Source organism: Oryzias latipes, chromosome 17 (assembly GCF_053564925.1).
Source record: "Oryzias latipes strain Hd-rR chromosome 17, Olatipes_Hd-rR_3.1".
Taxonomy (NCBI): Eukaryota; Metazoa; Chordata; class Actinopteri; order Beloniformes; family Adrianichthyidae; genus Oryzias; species Oryzias latipes.
This window is the reverse complement of record NC_136253.1, coordinates 28,695,823-28,713,720: the sequence shown is the minus strand read 5'-3', so window position 1 is coordinate 28,713,720 and position 17,898 is coordinate 28,695,823. Positions and strand designations below refer to the sequence as shown.

Genomic DNA, 17,898 nt, shown 5'->3' with positions numbered 1-17,898 from the left:
TTCCATGGAAAAGGCTTTTGTGTATGTCTGAAATCAGAAACTTTTTGTCAGTACGGAAGAGGATTAGGGCCATAGAAGAAAAATAAATCAGAAAATTCTCACTTATTTTCTTTAGAATTCTGAGATTAAAGTCATAATTTTCTATGCCCCTTTTTGTTTCTCTGTGGCCCTAATCATCTTCCATACTTTTGGACTGTACCACTTTCAACTGGAAAAAATAACTTTAATAGTTGAGGCAATTCTAGAAATTCTGACTGTTAGGATAAATTCATGTGTGTTTAATCAGCTTAGTTTTTTAGTGGAAAATGTTACTTTAATGTTTATTAGTTATTTTGAGACAAAGAAAATATTTTTGTCTTTAACATAGAGTCTTGTTAAAAATAGTTGGAAATGCATTGACAAGCATTAAACATCACATCTTTTTCTTAAGGTCTTTCATCTAAAGGTTTCTTGATTTAAAGTAAGTATTCAACCTTAAGAAACCATTCGGGATAGAACAAATTATTCAAAACTGAATTGAAAAGCCAACCAACTTCAGGCATCTTTTCTTTTTTTTTCACCTAAAAATGCCACATTTCAGTGACAAGTCACACTTTACACTCAAAGCCATGAGCACTGGACACGGACACCAAAAGCAGAAAAAATGGGGTGCATGATTGTTGGATAGTATTTGGCTTTTTAAGAATATTCCACTTGAAAATCAACCAAACTGCTAAATTGTTTCAACTGTACATTATAGGACCACTGTTTCCTTTGCCTGTCCCCTGCCAAAAAAACAGTTTACATGCAACCATTAGACAGAAAACTCTGAAAAAGTCATGAGTTTAGGCGGTTCTGTCTTTAACAGACCTTTCAAACAATATCCCCTGATATCCCATTGTATGTCACTAAAGAAAATGAAAATCTTTGCATATTTAGCAGTAAGTTTTGGATCTCTGGGAGTTTTAGGGGTTTCCAGCTCCTCCACCAGCGCCAGGTTTGGATCCCTTAGAGCCTGGGGAACGCACGTCATGCCAGAGTTTTACAAGAGGTTCCCTTTTCCTCCAGATCAGTTTGTGACCGTATGCCACGTACCATCTGTGTGACAAGATAGAAAGTGTCAAAATGAGTCTTTGCAGGAAGGTATTTACGACAATATTTAACATCTTTCTTTGGAATGGAGGCTAGACGGTAAAAATGTATTTGAAAACATGTTTATTAGGAGCAAATAAACGTATCTGATAATTAAAAAAAAACTTTTTCTACATCATCATAGATTATCTTTTCAATTCTTCTTAGAGCTTTCTAGGAATTTCAGTTTTAGTCAAAAACAACTTGCTTATAAGTTTAAAAACATGAGTGAGTTATACATTATAGAAACAAGCTAAACAGATCCTAACTTTAGACTTTTATTTCCACCTTCCACAGGGTTTTATACCAACTGAACATGCAAATCAGGGAGGAGTTGACTATAAAAGTAAGAAGAGACTCACACTCCAAAGAGAGCTCCACCAAGGTGAGCCGCATGGTCAAACAGCCGCCATCCCAAAATTAGCCCAACTGTGTCCAGGGCCACGAGCGCTTTAAGGGCCTACATGTAAAAGCAGGGCAATGAGCAGACTAGCACAAAGATTTCTTGTAATGATGTGCAGATTTACACATTTTAGATGCGGTAAACAAATATTAGTTATGTAAAAGGAATTGTATGAATATAAAAAAAAATCAGGTGAAATTTAAGCATCTTCTTTATTAATTTTTCCCTTGTTTGCCCATAATCTGCACACTTTATAAAGAATAAAGAACTGGGTGTCACTGTCAAAAATGGATTCAAATACATTTGAAATCTAAATTCAAAATTCCACCAAAAAACTTGTCACAAAACTAGAGATTTTAACAAACCAAAGGTGGATTTGAGGACTTCTTACACCCAAAAACTAACTGAAAGGATTTTTTTTGCCCTCAAAAACAGGAGAACTTCCTCAAAATAAATGTATTGATGGATTTGATTAATAGATGATATGTTTGAACTGATTTAATTTCAATGGGTTAATAGTTAAAGGCAAATGTCCATGTATTTTTTAATTGATTTTAGTTATTTATGTTTTAACTCTTTTAGTGGTCAAGTGACATTGAGTGTTCAGAAAGGTACCTAATTAAATAAAATGTCTTATTATTAATAAATATTATTATATGAGAACCTGCACCTTCCTGATTTGATCACTCATTGATTAGCCTACATGACTGCACTTTAGGAGAGACAAACAGCGACGTGGAATCATGACAAAAAAGAGCAAAAAAAAAACAGGAATGAGACCCTTTGCATCTGTTCTAATAGAAACACTGATGCAGCTTTTACGCTCAAAGACGCCGACTTACATTTCCAGCACTGAATGTGAACATGGGAAGGAAGATTATTCCTAACTTGGCTTCTGGTACCTTTGCGCAGACGGCAGCAAGTACAGCCATGACAGCACCTGACTGTAGACAGAGCACAGTCCTGGGTCAGAATCAGTGCTTCATGTTCTGAAGTCTTGTCAAATGTAAATACGTATGTCAATTCTTTACCGCTCCTAACGATGGATGGAATCGCCCTGTTGCTGTTTTACAAATGTAACTAACCATTGTAGAGATCACACCTAAAATGACACAAAGAGACACGAAGTTACCTAAAGACAACCGGACTTATGGTTTCATTAGATCCGACTGAAGAGTGTGTCTGCAAAATGAAAGTCAAGGCAAGAAACTTGACTTGAAATGACAGAAAGCAATTGCACAAAGTTATTGAATATATGTTTACAATAACATAATTCCTTTGTGTTGAACTATTTTAGGAGAAATGCATTTAAACATACCTGCAGAAAGATAAACTGCAAGGAATTGCTCTTTTCCTAGAAGAGAGACGATTCCAGAGGAAAATGTCCATAGGACATACATGTTGGCCACCATGTGGATAATGGAGTAGTGGCTGAAGGAGGACAGGATCATGGGAAGGCATCGGGTTTCTGTCAGTAAAGAAAAAAAACAAAACAGCGTCTTTATTTTTATGACAGAGGTTAGAACAGCAGAGTAAATAACTGGTGTGCTTACTTGAGACTGGGTTTGACGTGAAGTACTTAATCATGTTTCTCTGCATTGATGGGATCCGCCAGCAGCAAAGAACTGCAGTGTTTATTGCAATAATACCTAACAAACGAAGGGAATGAATGCTTTTAATCGGCACATGCTGCACAATAATCGCATCAGTTCAGTTTGAAATAGCTCGACGGCTTACCGGTGACCGTCTTCTGGCCTTCTGATAGGCTGCTCCAAAAATCATCCAACATGGACATCAGGAGGAGGGCCTGTCGCTGTAAACCGGAGAGCTGGTTCCACCAGTCGTGCCAATATGCCATGTCCTGGGAACCCTGGAGACAAAAAAAACGTATTTTAGTGAAGGACTGGACCAACAAAACGCCACAAACTACAAGTATCATTAGGGATTCTCACCAGCACCAGTTTTTCTAACTCCTCTCCATCTTTTGCAGCCCGGGCTCTTGACTTCAGGGTCTCGTACTGCAGGATGGCCGCTGCGCCGAAGGAGCAGCCTGTAAACTGACATGGAATAAGAAAACAACCAAGGGAACCACCCCCCTCGGTACTAAATGTCATCAGAAATAATCCACACCAGTCCAAATTAAAAGCCCCTGACCTTTGGCTCCTAATGAAATTCATCAACTTAGCTCCAAACCTCCAGAGCGTGATCACATGACCTCTGTAGCTCTTTTCATGCATGAGCCGTTGTGGTTCATTTGTGCCTCTTTTTTGTTTTCTCACCAGATATAGCTGATTTCAGTAAAAATAAAGGACGACCTACCCCAACCGTGAACATGAACGGTCTGAAGAGACTCGGCCTTCGGATTTTGGGAGGAGGTTGGGATCCTGGCATCCCCGCCTCGGGAGGCAAGGCTTTTGTTTCTTTGGTGTCATTTCCTCTTTTGGTGTCCGACCTTTTTGCTTCACGACGAAAACCAAACCTCTGCTGGTGGTAGGGGTTGAATCTATTGTTACGACAATGGAAGCATGTAAAGACCGTAATTAATCATGTGCACACATACAGGACGATTAGTCTGATGACTTTACATCAGTGTTTTTGAACAGTAACGGGAAGCTGAAGAAATAAACAAAAAAATATATATATTTTTCCATCCAGAAAAAAATAAAAACACATTATTTGTAATGAATTTCTGTCTGATTAAAATCTCTATGTAAGTATGTTCATTAATCTGCTATTATTATCAAAATATACAATCGCTGGCTTGGTCATGGTTAATTATTCCAACTCTATTATTGCAGAAGGCAGTATATGGCACCTCCGATTATGACACACTTGCAGCTACATAAGAGATCCAAAGTCATACAAATGTATGAATATGCGTTGAATAATTGTGTTTTTTTTAAATAATAATTGAACTAATTTTAAATGAATGTGCTTTGATCAGTTAAGTAACCCTGATGGCTGTTGAAAGCCCACTGACTGACTGACTGACTGAACGCAGCAGTGCGGTTAGATAACTATCCGCTGTCGGAAGAGGAGACAAACACGCGGACAAACATCGAACGTGTCTTCGTTTTCCCCGATCTAACGTTTGTCCGCTGAGGGGATGCTCCATTTACTCACCTCGAACTACAGGGCTTCGTGTTCTGCGATTTAATGGACTCTATTTTGGACCATTTCACAAGACACCCCCTCCACGCCATGATTGTTGTTGTGACCTCTCAAAGAAGCCACTCCCACTTGTAGTGCTGCATTCACGGACTTTCCTGAAAGCTCGGACTTTTCCAATAAATGAAAGCTTGCAGTTCATTTTTTTGCGTGGTAAATTCACGGACATATAAGATAAAATCATAGACTTATATAAAACATATGATTGTTAAATTGTTATTCCGCCAATCACCCTTTTCTCAATATATCTTCTTTTTACTCTTTAGAGCAGCGTTTGAATCTGTTTCAATTGTATGAATCAAAAACGGCAGCAAATATCTAATGAAGAGTGCCCCATTAATTGTGTATAGCAAAAAGCAATACAATCATTCTGTTTTAAAATGATCTAAAAAAAGAGGTTAATAGGTAAAAGAGAGAGCAGGAATTAAAAAAGACGTGAAAATAATAGCTGAGCACAAAAGCAGAATTACCTGCACAAGGATTAAGATACTTAGTCATGTATTCTGAAGACAAATCAACTCTTTTGAATAAGTATGCTGTCAATAAATATATTTACAATGTTCTTTTATCCTATGTGCTGTTATGATTAACTCAGTTTTCAGTTCAAGTCATTTATTGATCCATAATATTAAAAAAGAGAGAGAAAATGGACTTTTAAGTCTTAAAATACTATGAATCTGGGTCATTGCATTAGAATATAACATAAACACACTATTAGATTAGTCGACAGACTGAAATTGTTGTTGCTTTCAAACATAGATGATAAAATAAAAGAAAAAGGAAAAGTTTACTCTTTAAAAGCTGTATGATTTGCAAAGATCGTTCACAACTGTGACCAAAGTAAGTGACTGAATCTGGAACAGAAAGGCTGAAAGTTAGATGAAGACAAAACTTCAAGGATTCAAGGATGGAACACTTAACTGTAAGAGGAATATTATTTCCTGTTCATAGATTATTTTATTGAAGAAGGCTGTAATGTTTCATTTAAACAATGATTCATTTTGTAACGTCATTTGTCATTGCTGATACAATTCATAGTTAATATTGCTTCACTGGACTGATCCGATTCGCTGACCTAAAATCGATCCAGGACATCTTTAGCCAGAAATTCAACCAGTGTGACACAGTGATAAATACCTACGTATTGAACAGTGCAGGTGAAGTTTTTTCCCATTCCTTGTATTTCTTGTTAGTTAATCAAGTGTAAATTAAATATGTAAACAAGAGTTAATTGTAAATCCATTCACATTTTAGTTTCCTAAAGTTCAGCCCACTGTTGTTTTTCCACATCAAAATAATGTAAAAGGGAGCATTATTAGAACATTGTAGTACACTGTATGTTCACACGTCTTAGCTAAACTCAAAGTGTTTCCAAACATTGGTCTGGAATGATGGACTGATCCATTTTTGCTCCCAATAGTCAAATAAACGTACCGTGCCTCAATTCAAATGGTATTTTCCAAGATCGATTATAACAGATTTGTTACTGACACTGGTCAATTCGATTAACAACTTTCCTCGCACAGATTGATGTAGTTGGATGGTAGGAATATAAAAAGATTAATCATGACACCTCTATTGATGAACAAATCATGAGAGATCGCTGTCTTCAGGATTTAAACAAATATGATTTTTGGGGCTACGAGGGCCTGTAAGCTAGTGGAAGAGTGTGTTAATAGAAGGGGGATGGGACATGGAGGCTGGGGGTTATTCTGCACCAACAGTTCCCCCCACAACTCAGGCAAAGTATCAGTTGCATTGCAGAAATTATTATCAATTATTATATTCGATTTTGAGCCATTATTTCTAGTCAATGTGTTTTTTATGCACCTTTTAGTTTTCACCACAAAAATGGCTAAAACGTCTCTGAATACACTAAACAGTTTTTTTCACAATTGCTTTGACCAGAATTATTGAATCTGGAAATTCTTTATATTATCTCCAACATCCAAAAAAATTAAATACTTTTAGTGTTTTTTCACTGATGTAAGCCTTGGACACTAGGTAAACAGTATTGACAGGCCTGGGGGAAAATTGCTGGCATCCTGACAAGTTCCACCACAACCCAGTCTCATCCTAAAATGTGTAGTAGCTACATTTGTCCACATGGAAATGCGTGAGAGTTTTACAAAAACGCCCCCTAAACTGTGAGGGGGATACGTTTCATTTTTCTATTCATTTTCTACGAGCCTTCTCAGGATCACGTGACTTTGGAGGTTTGGCCTGCCTTGAGCAAAAAACATGGCGGATGCACGTTCATTTTTTCGGTGGAATATCCCATAAAACAAGATATTTTGAAGACTAATTTTTATTTTGACAACATTTCTAGTGAGAAATATACCATTTTCTTTTAAAATATGCTTTCATTTAGGACATACAGTTTGTAGTTTGCTTGTTTCGTTCAACTTTTTCTCCCAAAGGCTCTCTGTTACGTTGGAGAAACACGTTAACTTTCATTCATATCTGCAGACGTGCGCGTGGGTCACGTGACTAATATGTTTCTCTTTTTTTCCGCAGAAAATGCCATAAAATAGGAGTGATTGTGGACTAATTTATTTTTGAAAACATTTCTAGCAGTATATATCCCCTTTATTTTCATAATATCCATTCATTGCAGACATGCAGTTCGTAGTTTGTTTGTTTCGTTCAACTTTTCCTCAAAGGATCTGAATGCGTTTGATCTTGTCCATAAATATATGCAGCCTGACGTGGGTCACGTGACGTGACGTGAGTTTCTCTTTTTTCATATAGAAGATCTCGTGAAAAGGTACGTTGCTATTTATTAATTATTTTTATTTACATTTCTACGGACCCGTGTATAGGTTTCATGCTGTGTTGTTGCGACTTTGAAGGACATTTAAACAAACCGGAAGAATGTTGTTCAGGAACGGACTGGAGAGTTCTCTAAATTTACTTAGCGATTTTTTTATTCAATATTCTTTTACATGTTAAAGTATTCACACTACAAGTCTAAATGCTGTGTACGATGTCTGATCTTTTCCATCATATCTGTGGGCTGACGCGGGGTCATGTGACGCGAGTTTCTTTTTTTTCCTGTGGAAAAATCTCGTAAAATAAGATCGTCTGAGGTTTAATATTTAGGTTTAATAACATTTCTAGGGACCGATGTACTCTGTCGTAAAGTCCATGCAAGCGTATTTTTTCAACATCAACTAGTTGAGTTTAGAAATACACTGTAAATAATAAAAAAAGACGTTTGGCTCTAAGCTGGTTTTGTGATTGGTCCCACGTTTATCGGGAAGGTTAAGTTCTAAAAATAAGCCCAGCGACAAACAGGTTTTTATTTTTATTTTTTTTACAGAAATTAATGTTTCCATTACTAATGCAAACTTTTTGTTTTGCAGGTATCATGTCGCATGACAGATTGCAGTTGTTTTTTATACAAACTTTATTGACTGTAACAATTCAAAACAACAATTCCCAACAGCAACAAGAAAGAAACAAACCAGAGGATTATTATGAAATTTTTCACAAAAACATTGAAAGTGACGCACAGATTGAATGTTTTAAATGCTTTCTTATGGTCAGAGTTTCTTATTGTGTTCATGTTTTGTTTGAACTCATTGATAAAGATAGAAAAATGGGGGGTATAATTTCTAACTTTGTATTTATGAATGTGCCATATGAATAAAAATAATAAAAGGTTAATGATGTAGAATTGTTCTTTTTATGGGATGGACAGTGGGTGAGGCACGACAGATTGCAGTAAAACTAAACAGTAAAACAGTCAAACTGCTACCACAGTAGCGTTGAACTTCTGTTGAGAATAATTCATTCATAAATCTGTCTATATATTAGAATATCAGCATCTGGATCATTTACGTCTATTTTAACATAAAAGGGTCTAAAAAGAACTAACATCAACAAACAACAACTACTAATAAATATTATAGGAAATAAGGAAACTAAGTATAAAAAAGTAAAACAAAATAAATGTACATAGTATATTATTTATTATTGTAAATAAAAAAATAAACATGTCTGACTAAGAGTGGGGGTTGAGGTCGGGGTTTTTTTTGTCTCTTTTTTGGAATCCAGCGTAGAGGCCATGACCCCCCCCTGCAAGAAAAGTAGAGAAGGTTCAATCAAACAGTGATAGACGATGGGCTACAGTTTGTTCACTCAGTGCTTACAGGACGACTGTTTTTAATTTGATTAGTGTCAGTTATCCTTTGTAGGAAATATTAGTATTATTCAAATATTTATGAATAATTACAATATTACATTGATTTTTAACGCATAGCACAAAAGCATCAAATAATCAATATCTAACAACTTGTAGAACATGAATAATAAAACTTGGACATGCATCCATCATCTACCCCTTTTGTCCTTTTATTGACAAAGAAAATTAGAAAATATTAATATAATTTTAAATAAACAAAAAAACAAATTAGGCTGATTATTATTTGGACTTATTTATTTGCGACCAAGCAAAAAAACTGATGGAAATTCATGTTGAAGAGGCACGTTGCTGGATTGTCCGTACGTATTTTAACCATAACCCCGCCTTCTTTACTTGCAAATAGGCACTTCAAAATAAATAAATAAATTCATTAATAATATATACAGCATAAAACATGACGAGCACTCCATTAACTCCATCTGGGTTTCATAAATAAAATAAAAACGTTTACCACTCAAAACAATCATCAGAACTCTAACACAGTAAATATGCCAAACAAATTAATAAAAAAGCATTTATATACATTAGAGTTCTACTTTAAAATAGTAATAATGTAAAATAAAAACTGCTCCTTTTTTCTTTAAATGTCCTCATTGCATATTAATCTTTTCCTCCAATCACACGGCTGCATTCTGAAAGATGAAAAGTGTAAACTTGTTTAAGAGATGTTTAAGAGGACTACTGTAAACTAAGATAAATGTGTTAGTTAAAATAAAGTAATAATGCATAGTTATTTTATAATAAAAGACTAAAAAAGGCAAATTAATAATACAAAATCCAAATCTTTACAAATTCTGCAAGTATTTTGTCGTATTACTTTTTACTGGTGGAAATGCAAAGAAAAGCGACAAATTAGAAGAACTGGTTTGAACATGAATTATTGCACAAAGACGGAAAGGTGGGCGTGTCTCCAGGAAAGAGATCCTCATGACAACCAAGATGATTTTTGATACGGAGGCTGATGCTTCAAGGAGAAAAGAAACGTCAACAGCCAGTGCTGATCAGAACACAATCCAATATTCTCATCATTTGAATAAATCCTGAAATGTTCATCTGCTGGTGTTTGTCTGCATTTCTTGATGAAATTTTGCTGCAAAATAAACCCATTAACCATCACTGTTCTGTCTGTGATGGAATAAACGCCAGGGCTACTATTGTAAGATATACGGTAGTCAACATTTTCTTGGAAAGGAATCCTTTTTTATTTAAATAATATTTTATAGAATCTTTTAATAGTGTGTAAAATGTTTTTAACTACAAAACATTTTAATTGCATGTTATATGTTTTATATCAACTGTAATGCCCATTAAAAAGAAAAGCACAAGTAAACTTGAACTGAATTATTTTTTTCTTATTAAAGATTTGAGGAAAAGAGTAAAAATAACCACCAGATGAATTATTCTGTATTTTCATATTTCTTTGGAGAAACATTTGTTGAGGATAAAAAACACAGGAATATCTAAAAAACATATCATTTTTGCTAACTGTGCAGAAAAATAAGATTGTACCAGGATAGTAAAATGTCCGAAGTTGGCACACTGGTGGACGGCTGTGGGGCTGAAGTGGTGGGAGGATGGATGTCTGAAACGGTTGATGGTTGGACGGCTGAAGCACTGGAGGGCTGCTGGTTTTTCCAACCTTAATGGATGAAAATGATAAAATGATTAGTGTGGTTGTTTTGGTGAGACATGACCAGATCTGCTGACGGTTCACAAATGAAAGTTTCTAATCAAACTAGAGTTCATGCAGATTGAAGATGTGGTGTCATCAAGCTTCCATGAATAATGAGGAACAACAACAGACTGAGGTGAATGTAAAATTATTATTACCAGTATACCTGATACAAGGCCTTCATCCAGTCAAAGCACGTTTCTGCTTGATCAGGGAACTTAGGGCACCTTAGGGGGCACAACATGTGTGTGGTAAGAGGCGGGACTTTTTGGCAGGTTTGGCAGCAATTTTTGTATCGTCATCGTCAAAATTTAAATTATCATACAACACTGTGAACAGATCGACAATTGGTTAATGACTCTGAGTCACAGATGGTAAATACATACCAATACAGACACTTCATCACATGTGAGGCGTTCTCTTTTGGCCTGAAATCTTTGTAGCCCGCCTGACATTTGGATGTTTTGGTGGCCACAGCGATCACCGCTTTGCAGTTGATGGAAGACGTTGTCGAGCCTCGTGGCAGATTCAGCTGAAAATAGGAAAAGCAGAATTTTTATGTCTCCAGTTCCACATTCTGATAAGATTTGGGGAAAATATTGCCATATCAATGACAATGGTTGTTAGTTTTACAATTAAATTAAGGTAGCAATTGAAGTCTAACAGTTTTGTAAGAATGTGCAGGTTATTAGTTCTGAATTTTAAAAAGAAAAGTTATAAAAAAAAAAGGTCATGAAGACTTGGTTTTGAGCTGAAGATGTCTTTCCTCTTATCCAAAATGATTTCTGGAATAAAACTGGTAAAAAAGCAGTTTGACTGGATCAGAGAAAAGGTCTGAGCGAGTGTGACGTCACCCATTTACTTCCAGATCCATCATAACAAATTCAATTCTGTCGTCGTTTCTCTGTGATAAAGACGTCACCACGTTGGAGCCAGTTGACAGTGATTGATCTGAGTCAACATTTCTATGGCAACTACTGTCGCCAATCAGGAGTAAGCTTGTTGAAAGTCCACACTGCTTCCACTGAAAGTGAGCTTGGTGGAATTTGTCAAACAAACATTCAAGGTGGCACATGCTATTACTGAGGCATCTGTTGGTCAGTCTATAATTTGAATAACTTGTGATAAAGAAACAGTTTTGTAAAACAAATAACTGGAATTAGCAAAAACATGTTTAAAAGGGTATCACAACAAGAATGGTTAATCTGACCCATAGAATGACTGACTAACAGCTGTTTGTTTCTCTTTAGAAGTCTATAGGATTTTGGCTCCTTGGAGCCAGCGGGTACTTCCTGTTTGGAACGTGAGGGGGAGGAGTCAGTCAGTCCAGGTCTCTGAGACAGAGACTGTTTTAAAATATTTACAAAACCAAGTCCAGATGATCGTTGTTACAACGTTTTTTGTGTAAATTTGGAGAAAAACCCTAAATAGGTCAATCATAACACTTTAATATATCAGTAAATTACTGTTCCTTTTTTTTGCCGGGAAACCGGCGGTGGCGCGAGCGCTGCCATAATCATTAGCTAATGTAACCCCGATTCTCACAAACCTCCCTTCCTCTGCTCCACCACAATAACTATACAGTCGAAACAAATAATTAATACATTTTTCTATGATGATCATAGTAACCTGCAGTCGTGTTACGTTCAGTCTCTCGATGGAGGCCGTATTTTTCAGCCCCGCTCTACAGTGATAACAACAGCGGCATTCATCTGTCAGATGAAAATACTTTTAGATGATCATAAAGTATTTTCATTAATGCCTCGTGTGTTCACATTTCTTACCTTTGAGACTTCTTTAGCTCGTGCAGAGATGCAGAACGCGCGACAACCAGATTACCTTTATTGACGCCCAGCACCCACCGACCGGCGCGCGGATACGTGGGGGTGGGGTGGCTTTATGTGCACGGCGCGCACGCATGCGTATTTGCACTAAAATTTTCACATGGCATATCTTTGGCATATAAACCTAACATTTCTATCATTTGTGTCTAAATTACGAGCATTAAATAACACAACTTGATGTGTGTGTGTCAAAAAATATTTCATGTTGGGTCTAAATCAGATAAGCATTGTTCATCACATCAAATATTTACATATTTGCTGTATTATACTGTTTTCATTTATTTGTTACTTTTATCATCTAAATTGTCCTAAGATTTATGAAAAAATGAAAATCACACACTGAAAAATAGGGTTTGCTTTATCAGTTTATTCTGCATAATGGAATGTTTGGCTCAGAACTGAGCTCTTTGGCATCAACTCAACCATTGGGTTTGGAGGAAGAGAATTGCTACCTATGACCCCAAGAACAGCTTCCCCACTGTCAAACATGGAGGTGGAAGCATTATGCTTTGTGGCTATTTTTCTGCACAGAGCTACGTCACCACGTTGATGGAGCCATTAATGGAAAATCCTGAGTGAGAACTTCCTACCCTCCTTAAGCCAGGACCCTTCAAATCAGTCATGAATGGGTCTTCCAACAGGTTAGTGACCTAGAACCTACAGCCAAGGCAACCAAGGAATGGCTGAAGAACAATCATATCAAGGTCATGGAGAGGCCCAGCCCATGTCAATCCTATGGAGAGATCTCACAGTCGCCAAGCAACAGCCACCAAATATTCATGATGTAGAAGGGTCAAAAGAAGGGCAAATACATTTATATAAATTCTTTCAACTTGATTTCTTTCTAGGTTTGCAATTCTGCACAACAAACAAAGGACAAAAACTTTTTTTCCTCCAAATAAAGGCAAAAACCTTGAAACTTCATGTGAGTTCTTGGCAACTGCCATTTCCCAAATCCTGCTCATACTGGACCCACATCTCCATGTCTTGGATATAAGTAATTAACTTGCCAATAACAAAGACTTATTAAAGGTCACTGAGGTGAACTTTGTAGACAAGTGCGGAAACTGTATAGTGTAAGGCTGATCGGCAAATAAAAGACCATGAAAGTCATCTTGGACTTTAGTAGGCACAGAGGAGGGTTCACAGCTTCCCTTTCCTGGGCATCCCCATCTCAGCTGATCTAACTTGGTTTCCTAACATCCAGGACGTTATCAACAAGGCACATCAGCACGTCTGAAGCTGCTGGCAACCTACCGCTCAGCCAGTCCAACTGTATCATGGTCTGGCTCTCAGATCAAACTGAAGAAGAGCAGTAGAAGCTTCTGTGCTGAAGATACTGGAGCAGATCATCGGCTACCCCCTTCCCTACCTGTCATCCTGTCTGAGTAAAGGAACGTGTCAAGGACAGCACCCTTCCTGCAGCTAACATACTGATAAATACACGTATCACTCCACACTTCTAATATTCTTAATTTCTCATGTCATTTACCCCTAATTTAAGATAACTCATTGTCATTTTGCTACATTTTACTTCAGTCTTGCTACAATTAAAATGTAGTCTGTACCCTGACATGCATGTCTCACTGGGCAGAGGCCCTAAGGGAGACCCAGGACACGCTGGGGAGACTACGTCTCTCAGCTGGCCCCGGGGTCCCCCAAGAGGAGCTGGAGGAGAGGGAAGTGTGGGCATCTTTGCTAAGACTGCTGCCCTCACAACCTGGTTCTGAATGAATGGAAGAAGATGGATGGATGGATGGAACATGTTCAGTCCTTTCAGCAAAACTCCACGACGGTAGACTGCGATCCTTCCTCATTTACTTTGCCAGAAGACTTGTTGGAGGACTCTGGTGCTGCCACAAACTTTCCTGCTCCACATCTCCCATCTCCAGGATTCTATCAAAACAAATGAATGTCGTATATTAACATGATGATATGACACAAAATACAATAAAACATATATGCAGGCGTGTTCCTTTTCTTGAGGAAGAAGACATGAAAATAGCTTTACATTTTCTATTTCCCCATGAATGCAGTTCACAAAGGAGGTCTCCACAGTGTTTTTGGTCAGAAACGCATCTTCAAAATAACCACTGAGCCTAAAAGAACAGAAAAGTTTACATAAGAAAAACATTTATACCATCAAAAATGTAGGTGGAAAAAAAATTTACACACCCCAGTTGGCTCTCAAAACAGTACATTTTGCAAGTTCCATCCACTGCTACGGCAAACATGGAGGGAGAGCATGCAGGACCCTGAAACAGATGAACCTGACAGCCTCTCCACCTCAAAGTTAGCAGATCAGTCCAGGAACTATTTGTACATGTTGTCTCCAAATAACTGACCAGTCTGAGAGAGGAAAGGGAAAAAAACATGAGGTTCTTTTATGTATATACATACACACACAAAAGAATCAGGAATCAGACATTCTAACAGAATTTTTAGCTATTATAAAATCGTTCCCAGTGTTTTTTTTAATTACGATCATTTTGTTTTTAAAGACATTTTTCTGCAGCACAGCAGCTCATAAGAATTTCACCTCAGAGCTGTGGTGCAGATGTTTGCCTCTGCTAATTTCCCATAAACCGTTTGTTGATTCTCTCTCCCGCTAGCTTATAGCACCTCACAAGCCCTAGCCGACATTAGCATAGCAAAAAAAAAAATCAATGAGCAACATTGGAGCTATCCATGTGTACACTTTTGAGCCAGATACCAGCTCAGACAAGGGAACTCAGGACATTAATGGATCTACTGGTTTTTGTCTGCAAGTGGATGCATCAGAATTGGAGTGGAGCAGAGACTTTGGCCCATTCATGGCAGTTAGAGCGTCACAAATAAGAGCTTTTTGAGACAATGAGTTTCATCTTCTCCTGATCCATCGAGATTTGAATAAATACTCAGAAACAGTTTTAATCTTATATCATTGTGTATCTGTTTATATTTTTGTTAATGTTCTCAATAATGAGAAAAATGTTTGATCTTAAAAACATGACTTCCATTGGAGCGGCTCTTTAACTTTGTTGACAACGCTAGGATAAATAAATGTGGTCAGCCAAATCAGCCATAATTGTTTAGACCAGGGGTCTACAGCCTGAGGCTCCACAGCCACAAGTGGCTCCTTGACCCCTCCTTTGCGGTTCTCTGACAAAAAATAAAAATGTTTTTAATTCAAACAAATATCCTATTTTTCAGACGACACAGCGCATCACGCAAAACAAAACAGTCAGATAAGTCAAACTTTACTCAACTTGGTGATCTACTCAACAGTTGAAGCAAAGTATTACTGTGCCAGGCTCCTGACTACAGTACCCATAATGCTTCAATAATCTATCAAGCGGTGATGCACAATATTTTAAGAAATTCCAGCATTTATGACAAATTTTTTTAAACCTGACAACGTACCACAAAAAATCAATTTGAGGTCAATACGCACAATTTAGAGGGCCTATACCATGCTAGCCATTTAGAATAAACTATTTCCTTGATCTCTGAGGCTCCGCCTTTCGTTTCTTGTGGGTGTCGCCTATTTCATGACATCAACCTAGAGTCGGCGTCGGCAGCGTTTCTGCGTTTCTTCCATCCAAACTTTTGCAAAGATGGATGTGAATATTGTGCAATGAAAGCATTTTGCTGATCACCGCTAGCTCCATTGAGAAAGTGGGCGTGTCTGTTAGCCTGGAGGCGGTTTAGCTGCACAGGCTCTTCCTAGAAGAGGCTGCTCCTCACTTATGATGACGTCACAATGTGAGGACCCTCTTATTGTGATTTGGGAGGGGCTGGTGCTCAGAGGGTTTCAGAGGAATGCTGAGAGATGCGTGAATGGATCAAAATACTACTGTGGATTTGTTTTTGTGAGGAATTAACATTACAATACACTTAAAATTTTAAAACGTTGATATTGCATGATATAGGCCCTTAAAGAAATACTGGCTGAGATGTACTAACAACATAAAATCTACAATGTGTAAAAAAGAAAAAGCCTTTGTAAACCCCAGTAGTTATCAAGTTTCCAAAATAACATAAATGCAAATGAGTGTTTGATTTTCTAAAAGCTGAAGAGACACCTTGTGTGTCCTACTGAGTTCTGGACAGTGAGACATTACAAAGGCTCTTAGCTGTTTAAAGGGCTGCAGACCCCCGTTTCTGGCTAAATGACCCAAAAGGAAACTTACCTCTGCGGAGACCACGTGACGTTTCCGCCCCCGTCCTCTATACAGAAGAGGCCTTCACCGTGATCCTGCGGCCTTTTCAATTTAAGATGGAAAAACGCCTCGTCATTCAACGTTAATCCTAAACAGCCAACACGTTTTTACTAAAAACCATCTCTGGTTTCCCAAATCTAAACATTACATTTCTACAGAGAAAAGTTCAAATCATCGCCCACCTTCCAGCTGTCCAAGAGTTCTTCAGCCGCGCGCCTTCCTGCGGGTTCATCCGGGGGGGTTTCCGGTGGATTGGGGTGGGGGTGCCCGTATGACGCTGCGTTCACTGGCTTTTCGAAATGCGCACTTCATGTCAATTGGGGCAAATTGAAGGCTTAAAAGCCTGTTTACTTTAGATAATATATCCTATTTAATATATCCTATTTAAAAATTTATTGAGAATTACTACAGGAAACAGTGATGAAACCTTTTTTAACAGATAAATTAGAGCACTTCATTGTAATACTATAATATATGAGATACGTCAAAAAAATTGACAGTTAAAGAAAAAAGAATATAATAGATCCTAATATTTTATAAACTCCATCAAAATAATTGTTTCATCTCATTTATCATAATATTTATAGTTTTTTTAATCACACACCATTAGACTCGTAGTGTAAATAAATTAAAATGCAGAAAAATCAATTTAAAGAACTCTTTGGTCCGTCCCTGAACTCAACATTTTTCCGGTTTGTTGTCACATGTCAATCAAAGCCTGATCGCCGCAACAGCAACACGGAAAGAGAAAACCTATACACGGGTCCCTAGATATGTAAATAAATGAAATTAATAAATCGCAACGTACCTTTTTACGAGATTTTCCACAGGAAAAAAAAGAGAAAGGCACGTCACGTGACCCACGTCAGCCCGCATATATGAATGGAAAAGATCAGACGCTTTCAGATCCTTTGAGGAAAAGTTGAACGTAACAAACTAACAACTTCATGTCTGCAATATTACGAAAATAAAGGGGATATATACTGCTAGAAATGTTTTCAAAAAAAAATCAGTCCATATTCACTCATATTTTACAATTTTCTGCGGAAAAAAAGAGAAACATATTAGTCACGTGACCCACGCGCACGTCTGCAGATATGAATGAAAGTTAACGTGTTTCTCCAACGTAACAGAGAGCTTTTGGGAGAAAAAGTTGAACGAAACAAGCAAACTACAAACTGTATGTCCTAAATGAAAGCATATTTTAAAAGAAAATGGTATATTTCTCACTAGAAATGTTGTCAAAATAAAAATTAGTCCTCAAAATATCTTGTTTTATGGGATATTCCACC

The 17,898-nt window shown here is 37.3% G+C and overlaps 2 protein-coding genes and 2 long non-coding RNA genes across 7 annotated transcripts; 1 reads left to right on the top strand and 3 right to left on the bottom strand.

The window, feature by feature from the left end:
• Positions 1 to 291: 291 nt before the first annotated feature.
• On the bottom strand, positions 292 to 4,788 carry parla (presenilin associated, rhomboid-like a). The gene is made up of 10 exons (XM_004079232.4): positions 4,637 to 4,788; positions 3,833 to 4,016; positions 3,466 to 3,570; positions 3,251 to 3,383; positions 3,067 to 3,162; positions 2,832 to 2,981; positions 2,545 to 2,615; positions 2,356 to 2,457; positions 1,473 to 1,570; positions 292 to 1,077 (listed from the first exon to the last, which is right to left on the bottom strand). The coding sequence occupies exons 1-10, from the start codon at positions 4,714 to 4,716 to the stop codon at positions 945 to 947; spliced, it is 1,152 nt and encodes a 383-aa protein (XP_004079280.1). The 5' UTR covers positions 4,717 to 4,788; the 3' UTR covers positions 292 to 944.
• LOC144986830 (uncharacterized) lies at positions 985 to 4,228 on the top strand. Its single transcript, XR_013650676.1, has 4 exons — positions 985 to 1,122; positions 1,408 to 1,495; positions 3,504 to 3,613; positions 3,796 to 4,228. It is a non-coding gene; the product is annotated as an uncharacterized LOC144986830 (long non-coding RNA).
• Positions 4,789 to 8,638: 3,850 nt separating the features above from the next.
• LOC144986829 (uncharacterized) lies at positions 8,639 to 12,465 on the bottom strand. Of its 3 annotated transcripts, XR_013650673.1 has the most exons (6): positions 12,345 to 12,454; positions 12,190 to 12,272; positions 10,947 to 11,092; positions 10,727 to 10,787; positions 10,398 to 10,527; positions 8,639 to 8,761 (listed from the first exon to the last, which is right to left on the bottom strand). It is a non-coding gene; the product is annotated as an uncharacterized LOC144986829 (long non-coding RNA). The 3 variants fall into 3 exon arrangements; XR_013650674.1 differs by lacking the exon at positions 12,190 to 12,272 and having other exon boundaries at positions 12,345 to 12,465; XR_013650675.1 differs by lacking the exons at positions 8,639 to 8,761; positions 10,727 to 10,787 and having other exon boundaries at positions 10,397 to 10,527; positions 12,345 to 12,451.
• A 286-nt stretch (positions 12,466 to 12,751) lies between these two features.
• LOC111949084 (uncharacterized) lies at positions 12,752 to 17,550 on the bottom strand. Of its 2 annotated transcripts, XR_013650672.1 has the most exons (7): positions 17,415 to 17,550; positions 16,789 to 16,896; positions 16,577 to 16,648; positions 14,580 to 14,753; positions 14,416 to 14,503; positions 14,226 to 14,300; positions 13,991 to 14,130 (listed from the first exon to the last, which is right to left on the bottom strand). XR_013650672.1 is itself a non-coding variant. In XM_078935126.1 (6 exons), exons 2-6 carry the CDS (start codon positions 16,836 to 16,838, stop codon positions 14,181 to 14,183), a joined length of 504 nt encoding a protein of 167 aa, XP_078791252.1. In that variant the 5' UTR covers positions 16,839 to 16,896; positions 17,415 to 17,550; the 3' UTR covers positions 12,752 to 14,180. The 2 variants fall into 2 exon arrangements, 1 of the variants encoding a protein (XP_078791252.1); XM_078935126.1 differs by having other exon boundaries at positions 12,752 to 14,300.
• Positions 17,551 to 17,898: the final 348 nt, after the last annotated feature.

Coding starts and splice junctions, on each gene's coding strand:
- parla (XM_004079232.4), bottom strand. CDS start 4,716: ATGGCGTGGAGGGGGTGTCTTGTGAAATGGTCCAAAATAGAGTCCATT. Junction 3,571..3,832: donor CGTTCATGTTCACGGTTGGG/GTAGGTCGTCCT, acceptor ATTCCATGTCAG/TTTACAGGCTGCTCCTTCGG. Junction 2,616..2,831: donor TGCAGTTTATCTTTCTGCAG/GTATGTTTAAAT, acceptor GTGTCATTTTAG/GTGTGATCTCTACAATGGTT.
- LOC111949084 (XM_078935126.1), bottom strand. CDS start 16,838: ATGAACCCGCAGGAAGGCGCGCGGCTGAAGAACTCTTGGACAGCTGGA. Junction 16,649..16,788: donor AACTCTTGGACAGCTGGAAG/GTGGGCGATGAT, acceptor TAAATTGAAAAG/GCCGCAGGATCACGGTGAAG. Junction 14,754..16,576: donor GTCACGTGGTCTCCGCAGAG/GTAAGTTTCCTT, acceptor TTCCTCTCTCAG/ACTGGTCAGTTATTTGGAGA.